Raw genomic sequence first — 21486 nt, forward strand, 5'->3', positions numbered from 1 at the left:
GCTCAGATGTTTTTAATCATGTGTTTTTGAGAAGGCTGTGTCCGTGCCTGGACTGGATGTATCATTACAGATCTAAACAAGTGGCTCTCAATGTTTAGCCTGCATTTGTTCAAACACAGAATGCTGGACTTCAAAACTAGTTCTGGTTAAGCAGATTGGAATAGGGTCTGAGACTGTGACTTTTAAACAAATTCCTAGATGCTGTTTCTGCTGATGGTATGGGGACCATATTTTGAAAAACTACTAAGCCACAATGAAATATCACCTCTCGCCTGTCAGAATGCCTATGATCAAAAAGTTAAGAAATAACGTGCTGGCAAGCATGTGTAGAAAAAGGAACCCTCGCATACTATTGGTAGGAACTGATAGAGCCACTGTAGAAAACAGTATGGAGGTTCCTCAAAAATTATAATATAACTACCATATGATCTGGCAGTTCCACTTCTAAGTACATTTATTTGAAGAAAACAAAAACATTAATTCGAAAAGATATATGCACCCATGTTCATTTCACCATTACATTATTTACAATAGCCCAGATATATAGTGGTTTACTATCCTATCTAATAATAGAGAAACATGGTAATTAGCCATACCTCCACTACCCTTTCCCATTGGCTAATCAGGGCGATATGCAAATTAACTGCCAACCAAGATGGCGGCCGGCAGCCATGTACTGAAGCGAACAGGAGGCTTGCTTGCTTCAGTGACAGAGGAAGCCAATGTTCCCCGCCTGCCTTGCCAGCCTCTGAGCTTGCAGTTTAAGAACAATGTTACAAATATAGAAGCTAAACAAACTCCAGAAACCTGCTTTCAGCCAGCCGGGCTTCAGCCAGCAGGACCGCAACATTGTTTCAATTATAGAACAAACATAGATACCTGCTTTCAGCCAGCCGGGATATCAGAGCTGGAGTGAGCAGGACCGCAACAGTGTTACAATTATAGAACCCAAACAAACCAGATCCCTGCTTTCAGCAGCCGAGGCCTCAGAGCTGGAGCCAAACCTCAGCACTAAAGCTGGCCCAGAATAAAAAAAGAAAAAGAAAAAAAGGACAGGTTGGGAGCTTCAGTCACCCGCCAGCCTGAAAACGGCCCTCAGCCCCTCACCCAGACTGGCCAGGCTCCCCAGTGGGGACCCCCACCCTGATCCAGGACACCCTTCAGGGCAAACCAGCTGGCCCCCACCTGTGCACCAGGCCTCTATCCTATATAGTAAAAGGGTAATATGCCTCCCAGCACTGGGATCAACGGAGCCGCTAGGCCTCCCGAACCCAGGATCAGCGTGACAGTGGGCAGCGACCAAACCCCCTGATCACCCTGCGGCTCTGTGACAGGGTGCGGCGCCCCAACCCCCTGATCGGCCCTGCTCTGTTCGTGACAGGGGAAGGCGCCCCAACTCCCTGATCAGCCGTGCTCTGTGCCTGATATGGGGTAGCTCCCCAACCCCCTGATCGCCCTGCAGCTGTGTGACAGGGTGCGGCGCCCCAACGCCCTCCCACGGGCCCTGCTCTGTGTGTGATGGGGTACAACCATAACCTCCCCATCAGCCCTGCCCTGAGTGTGACAGTGGCGGCGCCCCAACCCCCTGATCGGCCCTGCTCTGTGGGTGATAGAGAGCGGCGTCCCAACCCCCTGATCCGCCCTGCTCTGTGTGTGACAGGGGGCAGTGCCCCAACTGCCCTATCGGCCCTACTCTGTGAGTGACAGGGGGGAGCTCCCAACCCCCTGATGGGCCCTGCTCTGTGCGTGACAGGGGGAGCTCCTCAACCCCCTGATGGGCCCTGCTCTGTGCGTGACAAGGGCAGCGCCCCAACCCCCTGATCGGCCCTGCTCTGTGTGTGACGGGGTGGCGCCGCAACCTCCCTATCAACCCTGCCTTGAGTGTGACAGGGGGTGGTACCCCAACCCCCCACTCGGTCCTACCCTGAGCGTGACTAGGGGTGGCATCGCAACCTCCTGATCCGCCCTGCTCTGTGCATGACAAGAGGCCCAGTGCCCCAACTCCCCAATCGGCCCTGCTCTGAGTCCGATCAGGGGCTGTACCTAGGGATTGGGCCTGCCTTCTGCCACCCGAGAGCAGGCCTAAGCCAGCAGGTCATTATCTCCCGAGGGGTCCTAGACTGCGAGAGGGCACAGGCCGGGCTGAGGGCCCCCCCTCCAGGTGCACAAATTTTTGTGCACTGGGCCTCTAGTCTAGGCATAAAACAGAATAAAATGTTGCTATTTGCAACAACATGGATAGACCTTGAGAGCATTATGCTAAATGAAATAGAGAAACACAAATACTATGATCTCACTTATATGTCAAACTCAAAATAACAACCAAAAAATCAAGCTCATAGATAAAGATTATAGATCGGTGGTTGCCAAAGACGTGGGCAAAATGGGTCAAAAAGTACAAACTTCCAGCTATAAAATAAGTCAAGAGGATGTAATGTACACAGCATGGTAACTATCTACACTAATAAAAGAGAAACATGGTAATTAGTGTACGACCGCTACCCTTCCCATTGGCTAATCAGCATATCCTTATGCAAATTAACTGTCAGCCAAGATGGCGGCCAGCAGCCAGGCAGCTGGAAGCGAACATGAGGCTTGCTTGCTCCGGTGACTGCGGACTCCAACGTTCCCCGCCTGACTTGCCGGCCTCTGAGTTGCAACTCTAAGCAACTATGTACTATGTTGCAAATGTAGAAGCTAAACAAAACCCCAGAAACCAGCTTTCAGCCTGCCGGGATCTCAGAGCTGAAGTTATACATTGTTTCGATTATAGAACGGCAAACAAACCAGATACGAAGCCTCAGAGCTAGAGCCAGAGCTAAAGCTGGCCCAGAATAAAATAAAAAAAAGAGAAAAAAAAGGAGTGGTTGGGAGCTTCAGTCAACAACCGCCAGCCTGAAAGCAGCCCTCAGCCCCTCACCCAGACTGGCCAGGCTCCCCAGTGGGGACCCCCACCCTGAAGGGGGTGTGACCAGCTGCAAACAGCCATCATCCCCTCATCCAGGCTGGCCAGGCATCCCAGTGGGGACCCCCACCCTGATCCAGGACACCCTTCAGGGCAAACCAGCCGGCCCCTAGGCCTCTATCCTATATAGTAAAAGGGTAATATGCCTCCCAGCACCGGGATCAGCGGAGCCGCGAGGCTCCCAGCACCAGGATCAGCGTGACAGGGGGCAGCGCCCAAACCCCCTGATCACCCTGCAGCTCTGTGTGTGACAGGGGGCGGGGCCACAACCTCCCTATCCGCCCTGCTCTGTTCGTGACAGGGGAAGGCGCCCCAACCCCCTGATGGGCCCTGCTCTGTGTGTGACAGGGTGCGGCGCCCCAACCCTCCCCCCGCCCCCACGGGCCCTGCTCTGTGTGTGACGGGGTAGAGCCATAACCTCCCCATTGGCCCTGCCCTGAGTGTGACAGTGGCGGTGCCCCAACCCCCTGATCCGCCCTGCTGTGTGTGTGACAGGGAGCGGTGCCCTAACTCCCCTATTGACCCTACTCTGTCCGTGACAGGGGGGAGCTCCCCAACCCCTTGATGGGCCCTGCTCTGTGCGTGACAGGGGGCAGCGCCCCAACCCCGATTGGCCCTGCTCTGTGTGTGACAGGGGGTGGCGCCGCAACCTCCCCATCGACCCTGCCTTGAGTGTGATAGGGGGCGGTGCCCCAACCCCCAATCAGCCCCACCCTGAGCGTGACTGAGGGTGGCATCGCAACCTCCCAATCCGCCCTCCTCTGTACATGACAGGGGGTAGTGCCCCAACTCCCCAATCAGCCCTGCTCTGAGCCCGACCAGGGGCTGCACCTAGGGATTGGGCCTGCCCTCTGCCACCCAAGAGCAGGCCTAAGCCAGCAGGTCGTTATCTCCTGAGGGGTCCCAGACTGTAAGAGGGCACAGGCTGAGCTGAGGCCCCTCCCCCCCCTCCCCCCCGAGTGCACAAATTTTTGTACACCGGGCCTCTAGTAGTTAATAATACTGAATGGCATATTTGAAAGTTGCTAAGAGAGTAAATCTTTTAAGCCTTCATAAGAAAAAAATTTTTTTTCTTAACTATGTATGGTGATAAATGTCACCTAGAGTTATTGCAATGATACTTATTTTGCAGTATACACAAATATCGAATCATTATGCTGTATACCTGCAACTAATATGCAATATGCTAATTACAATACAATAAAAAAACTGGTTTAAGCTATTTTGAGTGTGATTTTTCTACTTTTAATAAACATATTATCTAGCAAACATAAAGTGAGCTTAGTAAATCTCCTTCTTGCCCTTTATTTTTTCATAGTGTTTAGAAATATAGTGCTAGGTCATTAAAATTGTCCAGACATCCCAGAGCTAGAAGCAGATGTCAACTTATCATTAGTGTAAAATAAGATAAGATTACAATATAATCTATTCTCAGAATTCAGATATTCAATTTAATAATAATTTTTCCTCTACTTTCTTTATTGGTATTGAAATGATTGAATTACTTTATATCTGATTTCCTCTGAATTGGGAGTGGTCTACTAGAAGCAATAATATATAATTTGCCATATTCAATATTTAAAGTAATTTTTTTGCATGCAGCAATACTTTATTTTTATTATATATTTTTCCCAATTAGTTTATATTCAGTATTATTCTGTAATAGTTTTACAGTTACCACAAAATAGTGGGAAAATCATGTATTTTACAGAGTGGTTCCCCAGCTTTGAAAACAATCATTGTTGCAGGAAAACAAAACTAAAATATTTATACAGGCATATCTTATTTTACTGCCCTTCACTTCATTTTTTTTAATTTTTTTTCTTTATTAAGGTATTACATAGGTGTCCTTATCCCCCCATTTCTCCCCCAGCCCCCCACTCATACCCTCATCCCCCTGGTGTCTGTGTCCATTGGTTAGGCTTATACTAGTATGCATGCATTCAGGTCCTTTGGTTGATCTCTCCAAGTAATTTTAATATTACAAGTCATAAAATAGTCTGTCATTCATCCATCTTGTCTCTTCTCAATCTGCATTAAATAACGTTTTTGATTTTTAATGAAAATTTTATAGCCCATAACTTTTGGCTAGTAACTGAGGAAGAGTATTAACAGGGAAAGCGAAGCATTAGTTCAAAACTTTCCTGAGGTAGATAACATACTCATTTAACATTATTAGTAATTAAAACAGACCATATTAGGCATGATTCTGGGTGGTAAATGCTAATAAAGTATTGCTAAGCAATACTGTATTGCACACTTGAAAATTTCTAAGAGGGTAGATATTTTGTTAAGTATTCTTAATACATAATACTATATGTAATTACTTTAAACAATAAAGAATTTTTTTAAAGGGTCCTTAATACAAAGTAATAACAACAATAATAATAATAATAATGAAAGAGGGTGGGAAGATTAGGAGTTGATGGAAATATTTATGGCACACACTGTAGTAATGATTTCATGAATGTATAATTGTCTCCAAACTCATCAAGCTGCATATATTAAATATGGATAGTTTTTTGAATGTCAATTATACCTCAATAAAGTGTTTTTAAAAATACCTAATATAGAAATATTACATAAGACAATTTTTGTATTTACTCATAAATTCTAATTATTTTTAATACTTTTGATTTCTACCTTTTTGAGATTTACTGAATGTCTTCTGAGGTTATGATTTGTAATGCTATGTGATTTGTTCAATATAAAAAGTTACTTTAATTGCCTTTATCTGAGAAATGTGACCTCACCCTATTCAGTGAGTTAGACACAGAGACTACTTTCATTTTGAACAAAATAAATTCTGTATGCAAAAGTCTTCCATGAGTAACCTAATAAACAATCATGGCAATAATTTTGCTTAACTAATGACAATTAGGAAAGCAGAACTGACTCCATCCTAGTGGAAAACTAAATCAAATCCTATATAATAAAAGGGTAACATGCAAATTGACCGAACGGCGGAACAACCGGTCGCTATAATGCACACTGACCACCAGGGGGCAGACGCTCAATGCAGGAGATTCCCCCAGCCCGCAGGCCCTGATTGCCCAATTGGGGCCTGCTGGCCAACCTCTCGGTCCCTCCACCTGGTCTGCAGGCTCTGATCGCAAGATGGGGAACAGGGAACTGGGGGTGGGTGTTGGCAGACGCAGGCAGCACCAGGCCAAGGCCCCTGCCCCACCAGTCTCCCCCCACACAGAGGGCGACTGGCGCTGGGCTATGGGGCTGGCGAGTGGGCGGGAACGGCCAACCTCTCGGTCCCTCCTCCCAGCCAGCAGGCTCTGATCGCCCAATGGTAAACGGGGAACCGGGGATGGGTGGCGGCGGGGGTGGTGGTGGTGCCAGAGCCGGCTGCTGGCAGGTGGGGAAGATGGCCCTGATCGCAGGCCAGGCCTAGGGACCGTACCTGTGCATGAATTTTGTGCGCCAGGCCTCTAGTAAGTACATACTATGATACACTTTATGGCCTAAAATGCTATTAATAGGTTAATTATTTTATATTTACATAGTTAAAATGGAGAACATTAAAATTCAATATCAAAATGGGAAGTCTATAAATGATTTAAAAAGTTACCTAAGTCAGAAAGTAGATTCTAAGGTATTTTAAGTACAAAACCTTTGTACAGATTTATGTAACAAGTAGTCAACATTATTTACATTTACACTCACAAATAAATAACTGTTTAAGAAAATGTGAGTAATGTCAGCACATAAAAATGAACAAATCATCTCAGAAGCCAAAGATCAAATGGAACATATTTTTATCAATACTTCAGTAAGTGTAAGAAGTGGGAAGTAACCCAGAGCAATTTTCTCCTAATACCAAGCATTACTATTGTCTTAGTAAACTCATATTTTAAAATTTAGTCAATAAGCATAAACCTGGGAGGTAAACTTCTAAATAAATCAATTAAAGCTAATTTAATAAAGTCAATTTCTTTGTTGTTTTTTTTATCCCAATAGCACTGGATGTTTTAATAATTGGCTTGGAGTAGGAGATACTGAACTACAAGTTGTATAAAATTAACTTTAGAGATAGGATAAAAAAAAGAAAAACCTTTTCTGCTTTATGCCCAAAGGAGTGAAATTCAACCCAAAGGAAGTGGGACAACAAGCAATTTTAGTTTTAAAAGCTTCACTTTTGAGGCCTGTGTCATCAAGCAGCAAGAAGGCACAGCCAATACATGTGATACTCTAAAACTTTCAAAGGGTTCTACTAGAGAGCCACTTGAAGTTGGTATTTGGGGTTGAAGATGATAGAGCCCAATGTGCAGTAATGTGCCATGATACCACCTAGTGACAGGATACAACTGACCTGTATTACTGTAGCATCATTTTTACTTCATGGCAAGAAATTAAAAAAAATATTTTGATATTACATCAGGTACACTAAGAAGACAAATGAAAAATTCACATGAATCTTAAAGATGAAACAGGCTTCAAAGATATTTCAGGCTTATTGTGGTGGCTGCTGCTTTAGACTATACCAATGGACTCTTGGGTACTTGTCAAGTACATCAATTTTAAAGAATATTTGATGAACAAGTTCAAGAGGCACAGATAACTAAATTACAGCCTGGTATGCGTATTCAGAGGCACTATAAGGAGAGGGAAATTAAGACCTGATAGGAGTCCTTTGGTATGTAAGGGAGCTATGCCTGAAGAAATTATATCAGCATGACTGCTACTGATAAGAAAACATGCTTTAAAAAATCAAGGCACAAATGATTAAAGAAATTTTTCTCCACAGTGAACCAAATTTATGTTTTTGGAATGCAGATGCAACATCAAAAAAAGTAGAATATTTTGAAAAATATTTTATACAATGTAACTTGCATGACAGAGACTTGAAAATTAAAATACACTGTGATCAACATACTCTGAAAGTATCTTCCAGTGTTAGCATTGTATAAGTTTAATGCAATACCTGAAGTGGTGGCATGGGGTATACTATAGTGGTTTTTCCATCTGTACTGCACAATGAGGAGCTTTAAAGAATACTGCTCATAGGCATTCAGGTTGTTTTCAGTTTGGAGCTATTGTGAATAAAGCTGGTGAGAAGATTAATAATGTTGGTTTAAGTATTAAAAGAACTTATATGTGCCTAACATATGCTACCTCTTTCCCGCCATTACATTAAAGTTACAGTACAGTAATCGTTGTATATACTACACAGAATGGACATTTAAAATCAGGTTCACATTTTAAATAAAAGACATGCCATGTATACCTTCCATCGTTATACATGTTAACTTCATGCACAATAAATTTATATCACATACACAATCACGAACATTAACACCAAATGGATAACAAAATTTGATCTCTTTTATAATCACATTTTAGCATCTGCTCTATATTTTTTAACACATCAAGAAGAGATTAATCTAGGCAATCACAATAAGTAAACCAGTAATTGCCACCCTATCAATCCCACAAGACAAAGCATGTAAAACATATGTAATATTAAAAGATATATTTAATAGGGATTACAAAGTTGATTATTATTAATTTGCCCATATAGATAAATTCATCAAATTTGAGCACATAATATTTACCCTATTTTTTAAATTAGCAACAGCTTTTTTCCCTATCATTATTTTCACATTCACATCAAGAATGCTTGGGTATTGACTTAGAAAAGAGTAATAATTTGCATGAATGTGTTAAATGACTGCTGTGTACCTGCCCCATGTAGGAGATAATAGTAATAAATCAGACCTGAAAAAATGTTTCACAAAAATTAGTATAATAGCAATTGATATTATTCCAAAATGCATTCAATAAGTCACTTCATTGCTGATACTTTGCTTTTCTAATACTTAAAAGCAAAAAAAAGCAAAAAAAAAGAAATAGTAATGAATCAAAGTTACTAATCAGATTCATTCAATATACACAAATATACATGGGCAATGAATCTTTTAAATAAAGTATTCTTTTGTACCAAGATTTTGTGTATTTACCTATATACCATAAAGCTATAAATTCACACAAAGTAAAAAGATGAACGAAATTTTCACATTTTTCTTCTTACCTCCCATTCTCTGGCTGCTTCTTCATTAGATGAATCCTCGTTTGTTTCAGATTCTTCAATCTTTTTTACAACTATGAATCCAGGTTCTCTGGTATATTCACCAGTATCTTCTGCATATATTTCTGGACTCCACTGAATGAAGAAGGCATATAAGTGGTCTGACCTGTTAGAACAAGTGACTATTAATAATAGATCTAGTGTAGGCTAAAGTTACAGAATTATATTTGTTACATATCTTGACAAAACTTGAGAACTTAAAATATACATAGAATATACTATGCTTTATTTTAAAAAGATAACAAAGCCCACCACCAGTAAGACATTAACTTAAACATTTTTATTTGACTATGTTCTATCAAGTTGTTCTGAGAAAACTACATTAAAATTTTCCTTGGCATGCTTTTGACTAGCTCAGGTGCTGTCCATGGTAATATTTTTTCTCTTTAAAGTAACTAGTAATGGGAAGGGAAACTGAACCCACAATTTTGACATCATTTGTACAATGATCTGATTATCTAAAATACAAGTACACAATTTAAAAATTGCATATTTTAAAACTTGGATATTATACAGAATTTTTCCAAGTTAACAAAAATTTAATATGTTTAACTTTTAAATATCAGGGACACACACTATATTATGGGTTCAGAAACTGATGATCTAATCTTTCAAGTCTCTTTTTCCCTTTTTTAATTTTGTTTACTATAGTAAAGCCTGTTGTTACAAAAGATAATAAAAACTCTGATAAACATATTTGAGAGTCAAATACACATGACATTTCAAATATTTTCTTGGCTTTAATTAGCATGAAAATTGATTATAAAACTCTTAACTATCATATACCAATCAATAACAATGGTTCTGGAAATTGTATCCAATTAATTTTTTTCTTAAGTGTCATTTCTTATATGGTACCTAACATATCAAAGGGTGTTTAGTTCCATCTTTCAGATAATCTGTTTTTACCAAAACAGCAATTTTCATAAATTACATGTATATAATAAAGTTCAAAATCATAATAATACCAATTCTTAATGAGCATTAGCCAAAGTGCAAGGACAATGATAAAATGGAAAATCCCATGTAAAAATTAAAACCAACAGTAATGACAAAAACTAAATCCTTATGTTAGTTTTAATTAAAGATGTACCATTTAGGAATGCCTTATTTTATTGTGCTTCACAAATATTTCACTTACTTTACAAATTAAAGGTTTGTGTTCACCTTGCATTGAGCAAATCTATTGGCATCATTTTTCCAACATCATCTCCTCACTTCATATTTGTGTCACATTTTGGTAATTCTTGCAATATTTCAAGTTTTTTCATTATCATTATATTTTTTATGGTGATTTGTGATCAGTCATCTTTGATGTTACTACTGTAATTGTTTGGTGGTGCCACGAATCACACCCATGGCACATTTAATTATAATTAATTGCATTAAACATTAAAGTAATGTGTGCATTATGACTATTCCACAGACCAGCCATTTCCTCATCTCTCTCTCTCTTTGGGCCTCTCTATTCCCTGAGACACAACAATATTGAAATTAGGCCAATTAATAACCCTACAATGGCCTCTCGTGTGCAAGTGAAAGGAAGAGTTGCATGTCTTTCACATTAAATCAAAAGCTGAGAATGATGAAGCTTAGAGAGGAAAGCATGTCAAAAGTGAGTCTCTTGTGCCAAAGACTTAGCCAAACTGTGAATACAAAGGAAAAGTTCTTGAAGGAATTTAGAAGTGCTACTGAAAGAATAGATAATAAGAAAGTGAAACACCCTCATTAATGATATGGAGAAAACTTTAATGTTCTCGTCTAATCCAGAGGAAGGCCCTTTACTGTCTTCATTTCAGTGAAGGCTGAGAGAGGTAAGGGAGCTGCAAAAGAAAATGTGAAGCTAGCAGAGGTTGGTTCATGAGGTTTAAGGAAAGACGCTGTCTCCATAGCATAAAAGCACAAGGTGAGACCTGATCCAAGTGGCAGAGTAAGTAGCACTCACTCACTTTGACCATATCAAAACCACAACCTAAGTTACTGAACAATCAACCTGGAAAACCATCTGAAGACCAGCTGAACAGAAGTCTTATAACTAAGGACATAAAGCAGCAGCATCTACCTTGAGACTGGTAGGAGGGGCAGAGAAATGAAAAGGGCAGTTGATAATAGAGGGATATCTCAGCTGCAAAGGTACCTTCTGATGAGTGAGGGGTCTCAACCTCACGGCAGGCTCCCCAGTGCTGGGAAAGGAGCCCACATAACACCTGGCTGTGAATATCTGCAAGGACTCTGCCTGCCTGGGTGGGAAGGACGGCTGCTGGAAACGCAGGCATCCTCTGAAAGGGACAACCCACAAAAATCTTGCTCTTAATCTGGGCTCCAGTGGAGGGATAGCAGTTCAGAGCATGCTGGCGTCATACAGGGAGAGACTGAGTTGTGGAGGGGAAGTATCTGCAGATGTGGTTGAAAGAGCAAGAGAACTAGAAGCAGAAGCAGAGCCTGAAGATATGACTACACTGCAACACTCTCATGGTAAAACTCTAATGGATTAGGAGCTGCTTTGTATGAATGACCTGGAATCTACTGCTAGTGAAGAGGCTGTGAAGATTGGTGGAATTACAACAACGGATTTAGACTGTCCCATAAACTTAGTTGACAAAGCAGTGGCAGACTTTAAGAGGATGGGGTCCCACTCTGAAAGAAGGACTACTGTGGGTTAAATGCTATCAAACAGCATCATACACTACAGAGAAATTGTTTGTGAAACGAAGACTCCACTAATGTGACAAACTTCGTTGTTGTCTTATTTTAAGTAGTTGCCAATCACTCCAACTTTCAGGAACCACCAGCCATCAACATCAAGGCAAGGCCCTCCACCAGCAAAAAATATTAAGACTCGCTGAAGGCTCTGATGGTTATTATTTTTTAGCAGTAAAGAATTTTTAAATTAAGGCATGCACATTTTTAAAATACCTAACACTACTGCACACTTAACAGACTACAGTAGTATGACATAACTTTTACATGCCCTGGGAAACCAAGAAATTTGTGTGACACGTTCTACTGTGATATTCTCTTTATTGTGGTATTCACGTTATTGCAATGGTCTGGAACTAAACCTGAAATATCTCCAAGGTATGTCTGTAGTTAAAATTTTCACTGTAGTTATCTTAATATGTCTGGCAAATCAGAATGCCTGGCTCTGTGCCTATCAGGTATTTGTGAATTATGCAAATCATGCCATATTTTAAAATTATTCTGATCACATTTTATTGAATGCACACATTGTATTTATTGTATACTTGGATGGGAGGGGAGGAAGAAGAATTTTATCATTAAAAGCATTAGATTTCAGAGCAACATATAAAGATTTCCCAGGAGGTACACAAACACTTAAGATAATTTTAAGGGAATCAAATTCTTTATCTTCTTCTTCTTAATGTTACTCATACTAATCTGCTTAAGAAGTGTGGTAATGATATCTTACATAGTCCCTGTCCTTTGCTTTCCCTAAAGCACTTTTTCTACTTTATTAAAAAAAAAAAAAAAAAAAAAAAGCATATCCTCACCTATCCAGAACTTTATAATGGTACATGCCCTTAAAAACTTCCAGACCTCCCACAGTTAGTATTAAGACAGGAAAAGATTTTAAGACTGCATTATACATCCTTTCGCATATCAGGTGGTTTCTAATTTACTCATTTCTATAAAACAGAAGTTTTCAATAAAGTTGCTCATTGATTATCATTAAACATAATTTTGATAAAAGATGATTAATTTTGGGAATATAAATAGAAACATGTTTAAAAAAACTGAGTGACATTATTATAATAAAAAACTCTGCAAACTCATAGACTATTTTTGTGAACAAAGCTTTTCAGTACCTAAAAGAAAAAAATGAAGGGGAGTAGGTAGAACTGAGGGACTGAATCCCCTCTCATCCTTTCAATACGCTACATTCATCAATGGATACATAAATTAACTGGGAGAAAGGCCCATCTATTTTATTAAGATATTTAGAATATTTTACTTTTTATGTGTAATAATTACTGAGTACCCTTGTTCAGCCCTATCTTTTCAAATATGTTTGCACAGGAAACAAAGCATAGCATAGCATAGTTTAGAAGATAGAAATAGTATCTTACTGTGGAGCAAAGGGCAGTAACCATGCTTAATGTACATTATAAAATACTTAGGCTCCCCAAACTTATGGTTCTTCTTCTGTAATATAACCCATGGCAAATGCATCTGCCACCTGGCCTTCTTCCCATCACATTGTGGGAACTGAAGCTCAAATAACTCATGCAAATGTTGGTACTATCTATTGCTATTATTGGGACTCTTGTGTTCTCTCCTAGCATGCATTACTATGGCATAACAACTTGTTAGCTTGCATGTAGTGTAAACCTTAGACTCTTTACTATTTTGACAACAGTCACAGAAAATTTTAAAATAAATCTAATATCAGAATGGACACACACACACACACACACAAATGTGTGAGTGTATGTAATTTGTTGCAAAGAAATATACTCAGGAATAAAAATATAATGTACCTTATAAGATTCTATGAGGAGGTGTAATGGAAATACAAGTTCAAAGAGAAGAAGTAATGATGAAAATTCTGTTAAAGAAGAGCACATTCAAGTAGTTTTTAAATGGATAATGGTAGAGGGGAAATTGTTATGGTGTTTAGATTCTACTAGATTTATTTTAAAAATCAATGTAACAGTTTTATTTTTAAATGTTGATATTGGCAGGCGATGTGGCTCAATGTTTTGAGTGCTGACTCATGAGTTAGGAGATCCCGGTTCAATTCCTGGTTAGAGCACATGCCTGGGTCGATCCCCAGTCCAGGGTGTGCAGGAGGCAGCTGATTGATGATTCTTTCTCATCATTGATGTTTCTTTTTCTCTTTCTCTCTCTGTCTCTCCCCCTCCCTCCCACTTTCTCTCTCTGAAATCAATAAAAATATCTCTCTCTAAAAAAAAGTCAATATTTATAATACAGTGATGACAGATATCCTTTACAATTGGTAAACTTACGAGAAAAAATTTTATTGGATAGGGAATACAAAAAATAGTTTGAAGATCACACCCCTTTAGAAACTAAAGGCATTCAGTAGTATTTGAGGAGGTTTTTAAAAAGGGATTATACATCATTACCTGCAATGAGGTAGGAGCCATACCAGTTAATATTTTGATGAACCTTCTTGCTCTAAGACATCTGAAGCAAATTTCCTTACTATTAAAGCTAGCTATACGTTCATATTTTTTGCATTAAACCACAAAAAACCAACAACAACATTTAAAATGGAGGATATTAAAGTGTACAAAATAGGAGCTAAATTATTTTGAATAGCCTTAATGTCAGGTTTTAATCATAAACTATATGTTTCAAGAGTACTTTGTCACTGGTTTTGATATTCAAAATCATTTTAATTCAAAGGAGCTCAATAATGTTTTAAGTTTTGGTGGTTGTTTGTCTTTTTACCTTTCTTGTGGCACAGCAAACCAATATTCATGTTTCTTATCTCTCTGTGCATACTGTTGCATTGTTGCACTTGCTTGGGATACAAATGTTTTCCTCATTGGTTTTCCAACTCTGAGAAGTAAGAACTTATGTAACTGATGCCTTCTCTTTTCTTTTAAAAATGAAGAACCTAAAGTTGAGACACAAACAGTTTTATTCAATTCTTACACACCATGCTTAAATGATTTAGATTAAATAATGTATCTCTCCAAACTTCTGACAAATAATTAGAGAATAATACTTGAATTCATCGACACTTATTTAAGTTAATTCTCTTAATTTGTATTATTTTCCATCAAAAGTACAGTTACAACAAGACTAATGAACCAACAGCCACATTATAAGCTGAAATTATGTCTAAGGGTATTAGGAAAAAAATGTGACAGCTTCAGGAACTTTTATTAAATTTTTGTTTGTAACAACTATACTAAAGTAATTGAATATACAAATACAATATTTTGTACATTCCCTATCAGCCTTCTAGAAAAACAACTAGATAAGTTTATTCGGTTGTTAAAGACAAAAATTTAATTTAAAAGTTTCTAAAGCTTTTACATACCTATTAGGTGTGATAAAAACAACCAACAATATGCTAGATTCAGCCATCAGTTTGGACAGTTTATTAAGCCTGAATTGTCATTAACTCTCCCTACTAGAGATTCTGACATAAGGTACATTAGGGGTCTGACAATGAGGTTGAACTTAGGAATCTGGACATTATTAGCTTAGAAAAGCATCATAGTATGGAGGAAATACTTGCTTATACTCAGGAAATCTGAGTACTAGTCATGGCTTTTTTCTGTGTAACATTGTGGAAGACACAAAATCTGAGGCCAAGCATTCACAAATATCATTAGAAATGAACTTTTACCATTTTTTGCACAGTTACAATCCAGTTTTATATCTATTAAAGTTTTATTATATTACTAGAGGCCCGGTGCATGGATTTGTGCACTGGTGGGGTCCCTTGGCCTGGCCTGCACACTCTAGCAATCCGGGACCCCTTGGGGGATGTCAGAGAGCTGGTTTCGGTCTGATCCCCGCTGGCCAGGCCGAGGGACCCCACCGGTGCACGAATCCGTGCACCGGGCCTCTAGTATGCATAAAAGATCTTTGGTTATTCTCTTCCTGCCCTCCCCTTTCCCCTCTGAGATTCATTAGTCTTGTTCCATGTTTCCATGCCTGTGCGTTGAGCGTCTGCCCCCTGGTGGTCATTGCGTATCATAGCTACCGGCCAGTCGGCCAGTCATTTAGGCTTTTATATATATAGATAGAAGTCAATAAAAGGTCAGAAACTTTGAATATTTCCCTATTATAGAAACCTAAGTTACTTAAAATTAATTACTTAATTTGTTACCCCCCCATCCCCAAAAGGGATGAAACCAAATGGTAACAATCAGGATACCTATCTGAATTATACCTACCAACTTTTCTCCTTTCAGTATTTTGTCATAATAGAGGCTCTCCCTATAAAACCCTACACCCCAACAAACCCACTATAATGAAAGTAGTCTACCACATATTGGTTTAAACAGAATCCATTATTTTACCCTTTTCAAAGATTCTAATATAAGGCAACAATCAGACACAAATATATCAATAAAGATATTCATGCCAGCATTTTTTACAGCCTGATCAAAGATAAAAAAATATCTTAACAATATGAATTGCTAATAACAATGGAATGTCTTAACAATATGGAAATGATTAAATTAGAAGGTCATTAAAAACCATGTTTTCAAAGAACGATAATGACATGGGAAAACATTCATGACATAAAATGGTGAGTGAAAAAAGGAAAATACAACACTACATACAGTATAATCCTAATTTTATATAAAAAATACATATGTATAGATACATACAAATAATATCAAAGTTGTATATATATATATGAATATATACAAACACACCAAAGATCAAAACTAAATATACCAAATGTTAATAATGATTAAGGTGATTAATTCTAGGTAATTTTTATAAGTTTGGTAAAAACTGCCTATATATTTTTGTTAAATCACATTTAATGAACATTCACTAGTTCTGAATAAAGGAAAAATATTACAAAAGAAGAAATAGTCACTCTTTTATAGAATTTACTTTGAGTAAATGGGTTTCTTAACATCTACTTAATATAATCCTTAGGTCTTCAGGGTATATAAGAAAACAGAAGGAAAATTCAGTATTTTAAAAACTAAACTGAACTGTTGTGCATTGCTTGTGGAAATGTAAAATGGTACAGCTACTGTGGAAAACAGTTTGGCAGTTCCTCAAAAATTAAACATAGAATTACCATAGAATCCAGCAAGTCCACTTTTGGGTATATAACCCCCAAAAATTGAAAGGAGGAACTCAAACAGATATTTGTATTCCAATGTTTACCAGCAGCACTATTCACAAAGGCCAAAAGGCTAAAACAACCCAAATGTTCATTAATGAATGAACAGATAAAGAAAACATGTTATGTATTAATGGAATATTATACAATTTTAAAAGGAAGGAAATTCTGACACATACTATAACATAGATGAAACTTGAAGGCATTATGTAAGGGAAATTAACCACACACAAAAGGACAAATATATGATTCCACCTGTATCAGGTACCTAGAGTAGAGACAAATAAGTAGAATGGTGGTTGTCAAGGGTTGGGAAGAGTGGAATATAGGAGTTTTTGTTTAATGCGTACAGTTTCAGTCTGGGAAAATGAAAAAGCTTTGGAAATGGATGGTGGTGATAGTTCTATAATAATGTGAATGTAGCCAAAACTGGTTTGGCTCAGTGGATAGAGCGTCGGACTGAGGGGTCCCGGGTTCGATTCCGGTCAAGGGCATGTACCTGGGTCGCGGGCACATCCCCAGTGGGAGGTGTGCAGGAGGCAGCTGATCGATGTTTCTCTCTCGTCGATGTTTCTAACTCTCTATCTCTCTCCCTTCCTCTCTGTAAAAAAATCAATAAAATATATTTTTTTAAAAAAATAATGTGAATGTACTTACTGCCATTCAATTTTACACTTAGAAATGGTTAAAATGGTAAATTTCAGTTTATGCATATTTAAACAATAAAAAATTTGAATTAAAAAAATGACAGAAAAGCTTATATATAAATTTGATTTGCCTGGAATCAATATTCCAATAGACTATAAAAAATGTTACCTAAGATACCTGAGCTGCACTCCATTAACCTATTAAGCAGAAGCACTGTATATCAGAAATGACTATTTCTGTAATTTTCATAAGTAAAAAGCTCCCTAAAACAAAACTGAAAATGGTGTTTTAATTTACCTTTAGTGCTGCTTTGTAAAAGAAAACATTTACTCAGACAATGATAGAACTTCTGGATACTTGAGGAATTTAAAAAATTAGATTTTTGTCTGATCGTAGTTTTTTAAAAAGATGGGATTACAACTTTGTCGATTACAAATTGCAATTAGGATATTATATATGCAATGAAAAAAAATTATTTTAATGAGATAACACACCAAGAACTAAAAGAAAAAAAAGTTGAGATATCAAAGGTATTACAGAGCTTGTGTACATTTTTAAGAAATACATTGTTTAAAAATAGAAGATGATGAGTTTGGAATGTTTAAACATGGTAGAAAAGATGCTCATTTTATGTATAAGCCACTGTGGGGTAAGAAAAGTCCAAGAGATTAGAAACCAAAGAATATTATACTTGTCCCCAGAGAAACATCAGCCAAGGGCCCACCAGATTATTCTTTAGAGTAGTCTAAGAAATAGCAGCTTTTGAGTCACCAAGGAAAGAGGGAAACAATATGCAAATAATATGAACTTAATATATTCATTTTAACACTTACCTTCTATATCAACAGTTGCTATTTTATGCTTAATTTCCTTTTGTGACACCTGTTGAATATTGTCCCTTTGCTGTTTAGTTTCTTGCATAGTATGCTTTTTCCAGAGTTTCCGGAGCTCTTCTACCTCTGTCTCTGAGTCCTGTTTTTGTTCCTTCCCTTGTTTTCCTTTGACAGTTTGCTTTAGTTTGAATTCTGTTGCTTCCCCACAAGGCATACTTTCTTTTTCATCCTCTTCTTGGTGCAGTGAATTCTCATTAAGAAAATCCTGGTCTGCATTACCTTTAATATTTATGCTTCCTTCTTTAGGGTCTAATATTTCTTGAACATTATCTGTTGCCTGATCTCCTTCCTTAGTGGCCATTTTGAGATTATTTAAATCAGTTTTAAGAGAAAGAGCCCCAACTTCATTTGGAGAATGTCCAGAATCAGATTTTAACTGATCAAGAGAAGCAGTAGATTCTGATATGACTGTTGAACATTCTATTTCACTCTGATTGACAGTCTGCACAGACTCTGATGATGCACTGGATGATTCACCTTGTCGCAGCTCATCTGAAGAGACAAGCTCTTCCCGTACTAGAGAGAGTTCTGATTCTGTGAACACGTCTTCAAAAAGGGACTCCTCGGTGCTCCTGGGAGCAGTGCTGACACTATCATTAACCACATCACGGATTCTTGAGTCTATTTCATCAGCATCACTTCTTGTCATTTTCTTTAAGTGGCAGAAGTCCCTTCCTGATAACTGATCTATCTCTCTGTCAGTAAACAAAATTATAAGTTATTAGACTTTTTAAATTGTAGTCTTTCATGGTCCACAAACTTAGCACTAAATTAATATTCAAAAACAAGGCTTTTACAAAAGGATGTAGTATACATCTCTTAACAGCATATCAAAAATGTTAATTTATTCATATAGACCAGCGGTTCTCAACCTGTAGGTCACGACCCCTTTGACGGTCAAACAACCCTTTCACAGGGGTCGCCCAAGACCATCAGAAAACGCATATATAATTACATATTGCTTTTGTGATTAATCACTATGCTTTAATTATGTTCAATTTGTAACAATGAAATTGGGGGTCACCACAACATGAGGAACTGTATTAAAGGATCACGGCATTAGGGAGGTTGAGAACCACTGATATAGACCAAAGTGATAGTAAAGCTTTTGCATCAATTGCTTAAGACATGGAAAACATCAGTGCAACATTTCCTGAATTAATCTACCTGAAGAGAAGATGATAATACAAGTTTTGGGTGAAGCTATAATTCTAAATTAAATTTATTCATTGATAGAATATGAAAAATAAGCTTAGGTAAAATTTTGATTACAATTTAAATGTCTTAACAAAGTAATACATTGATTGATATTACACACACGTGCACACATGCAGTGCTTATTTTACATTTAAGTAGAGATTAAACTAAAATATAGAGCTCAAAAGCAAAGCTCAAAGCCAACCTGAGTAGAACTGAGGCAAAAGTACTCACTGGAATTCTTCAGGCTACCAGCAACAACTCAATAACAATTCTAAGGGAACTTGTTTAACTAAAGGGGTTAGATATTAGATAGCTAAATGGTTTATAATTACATCTAGATTTTCATGTTTAATGGCATTGTATACGTAAGCAGTAATGTTCAAAAGTTAGATAGTCTACGTTCTGGAAAGAGGTAGTGCAAACATTTAAAGCATGAAATATAAGTCAGCAATTAAAAATGACAGTTAAAAATAGTTTGTGAGAAATGGAAACCGCATGAGTTCTTAGTGGAAAAACTATTAACATTTATGAAAGCTTGAAAATAAAAAAGACTGAAAAATAATTCAACACAAAAATAATTGGCTATCTCTGGATGATGAAGCTGAGTTAACTCCTTTCCTCTTATTCTACTTTTTGGTATTTTTCAAATTTTCTAAAATGAGTATGCATGACTTTTATAACAAGAATAGAAAAATTTTATTTTTATTAAAAGTATTAATTAGTTGAAGTTCAGTTCATAGCTCTGCCTCTTGTATTTAATTCACCTTAAAAAACTCAAGCATTTAACTTGTGCTATAAAATACATAACAGTGTCATCTACTGGTGATTCATTCAAACTGCTCACAGGGAGGGGCAAAAGTAGGTTTGTAGTTTTGAGTACTCGAAACAAGTTAATTTTTGTATAATTATTGTATTATTTCCCATATGAACAACTATAAACCTACTTTTGCCCCACCCTGTATAAAGGGTCTTGGAAGTTGGCAAAGTTTTGGGAAACTGTACATGTACATTTAATAAAAGGTAATAAACAAACCAAACAGGATATATATTTATATAAGTGCTGTAATCTTCAGAGTTAAAATGCCAAATACTAAATATTTATTAATGCCAATGTGCTTTTACTGCTCAATATAGTTGCAGAACAATACCTTTAAAATCAACTTCCCAAGCAATTTAAGACAAAAGAAAATCAATAAAATCTTATCTCATTTTTGCCATGACACTACTCTGAAAAAACCACTTCATTTATATGATTTGTTACAAATAGTTTTTAATCAATTAATAAGGGAGAATTAAATGATATTTCTTTTTGAAGAAATAAAAAAATGTTTAGATCAAATGCATGGTTTTTCCACGTGACATTATGAATGATAAAACAGTGATATGCAAGAGGAGCCCTAAGGTATCCTTATAGAATAGTTATGAATCATTCAGCATAAGAGAATCCCAAAATATCATAATACAAACGGAAAAGCAGGACAGCAGGAAGTTAATCTTGGCAATGACTGACAATATACACACACATATATAATCTTGTTTCCTTTTAAATCTAATCCTTCACTCCCTCACTTTTGCCTTATCCCTCCACCTACTCCAATGGTTATTTGCTGAACCTGACTTTGAATGATCTATAAGAATAACTGACACTAGAGAATATCCTAGGAATTATCTACATCTAGAAAGAGGAGTTTACCATGACAAAATATCTATTGAGTGGAAGGTGTAATTAATTTTTTAATAAGAAACTTTATTCTCTACAGGTATCATAACAAACTCATACAGGTTGCCTCAGAAACAGAAATAATTTGTTCTTCTCCTCTGTAAGTAGTTCTTTCCCACAAGGTTAATATTAAAACAGCATTCTTCATTC

General features: G+C 37.6%; 1 protein-coding gene across 3 annotated transcripts in view; it reads right to left on the bottom strand.

The window, feature by feature from the left end:
- The window catches only part of OXR1 (oxidation resistance 1), a 318551-nt gene that overhangs the window by 34136 nt on the left and 262929 nt on the right, over positions 1-21486 (bottom strand). For all 3 annotated transcript variants that reach the window (XM_070392152.1, XM_070392154.1, XM_070392153.1), the window contains 3 exons: positions 18357-19111; positions 14499-14667; positions 9006-9168 (listed from right to left, as the gene is read on the bottom strand). In XM_070392152.1, the coding sequence (XP_070248253.1) occupies positions 9006-9168; positions 14499-14667; positions 18357-19111 (1087 nt within the window). The remainder of the gene's footprint in view (positions 1-9005; positions 9169-14498; positions 14668-18356; positions 19112-21486) is intronic.

This window comes from Myotis yumanensis, unplaced genomic scaffold (genome assembly GCF_028538775.1).
Source record: "Myotis yumanensis isolate MYYU_CA2020_CCGP unplaced genomic scaffold, mMyoYum1.0.hap1 SCAF_15, whole genome shotgun sequence".
Lineage (NCBI taxonomy): Eukaryota > Metazoa > Chordata > Mammalia > Chiroptera > Vespertilionidae > Myotis > Myotis yumanensis.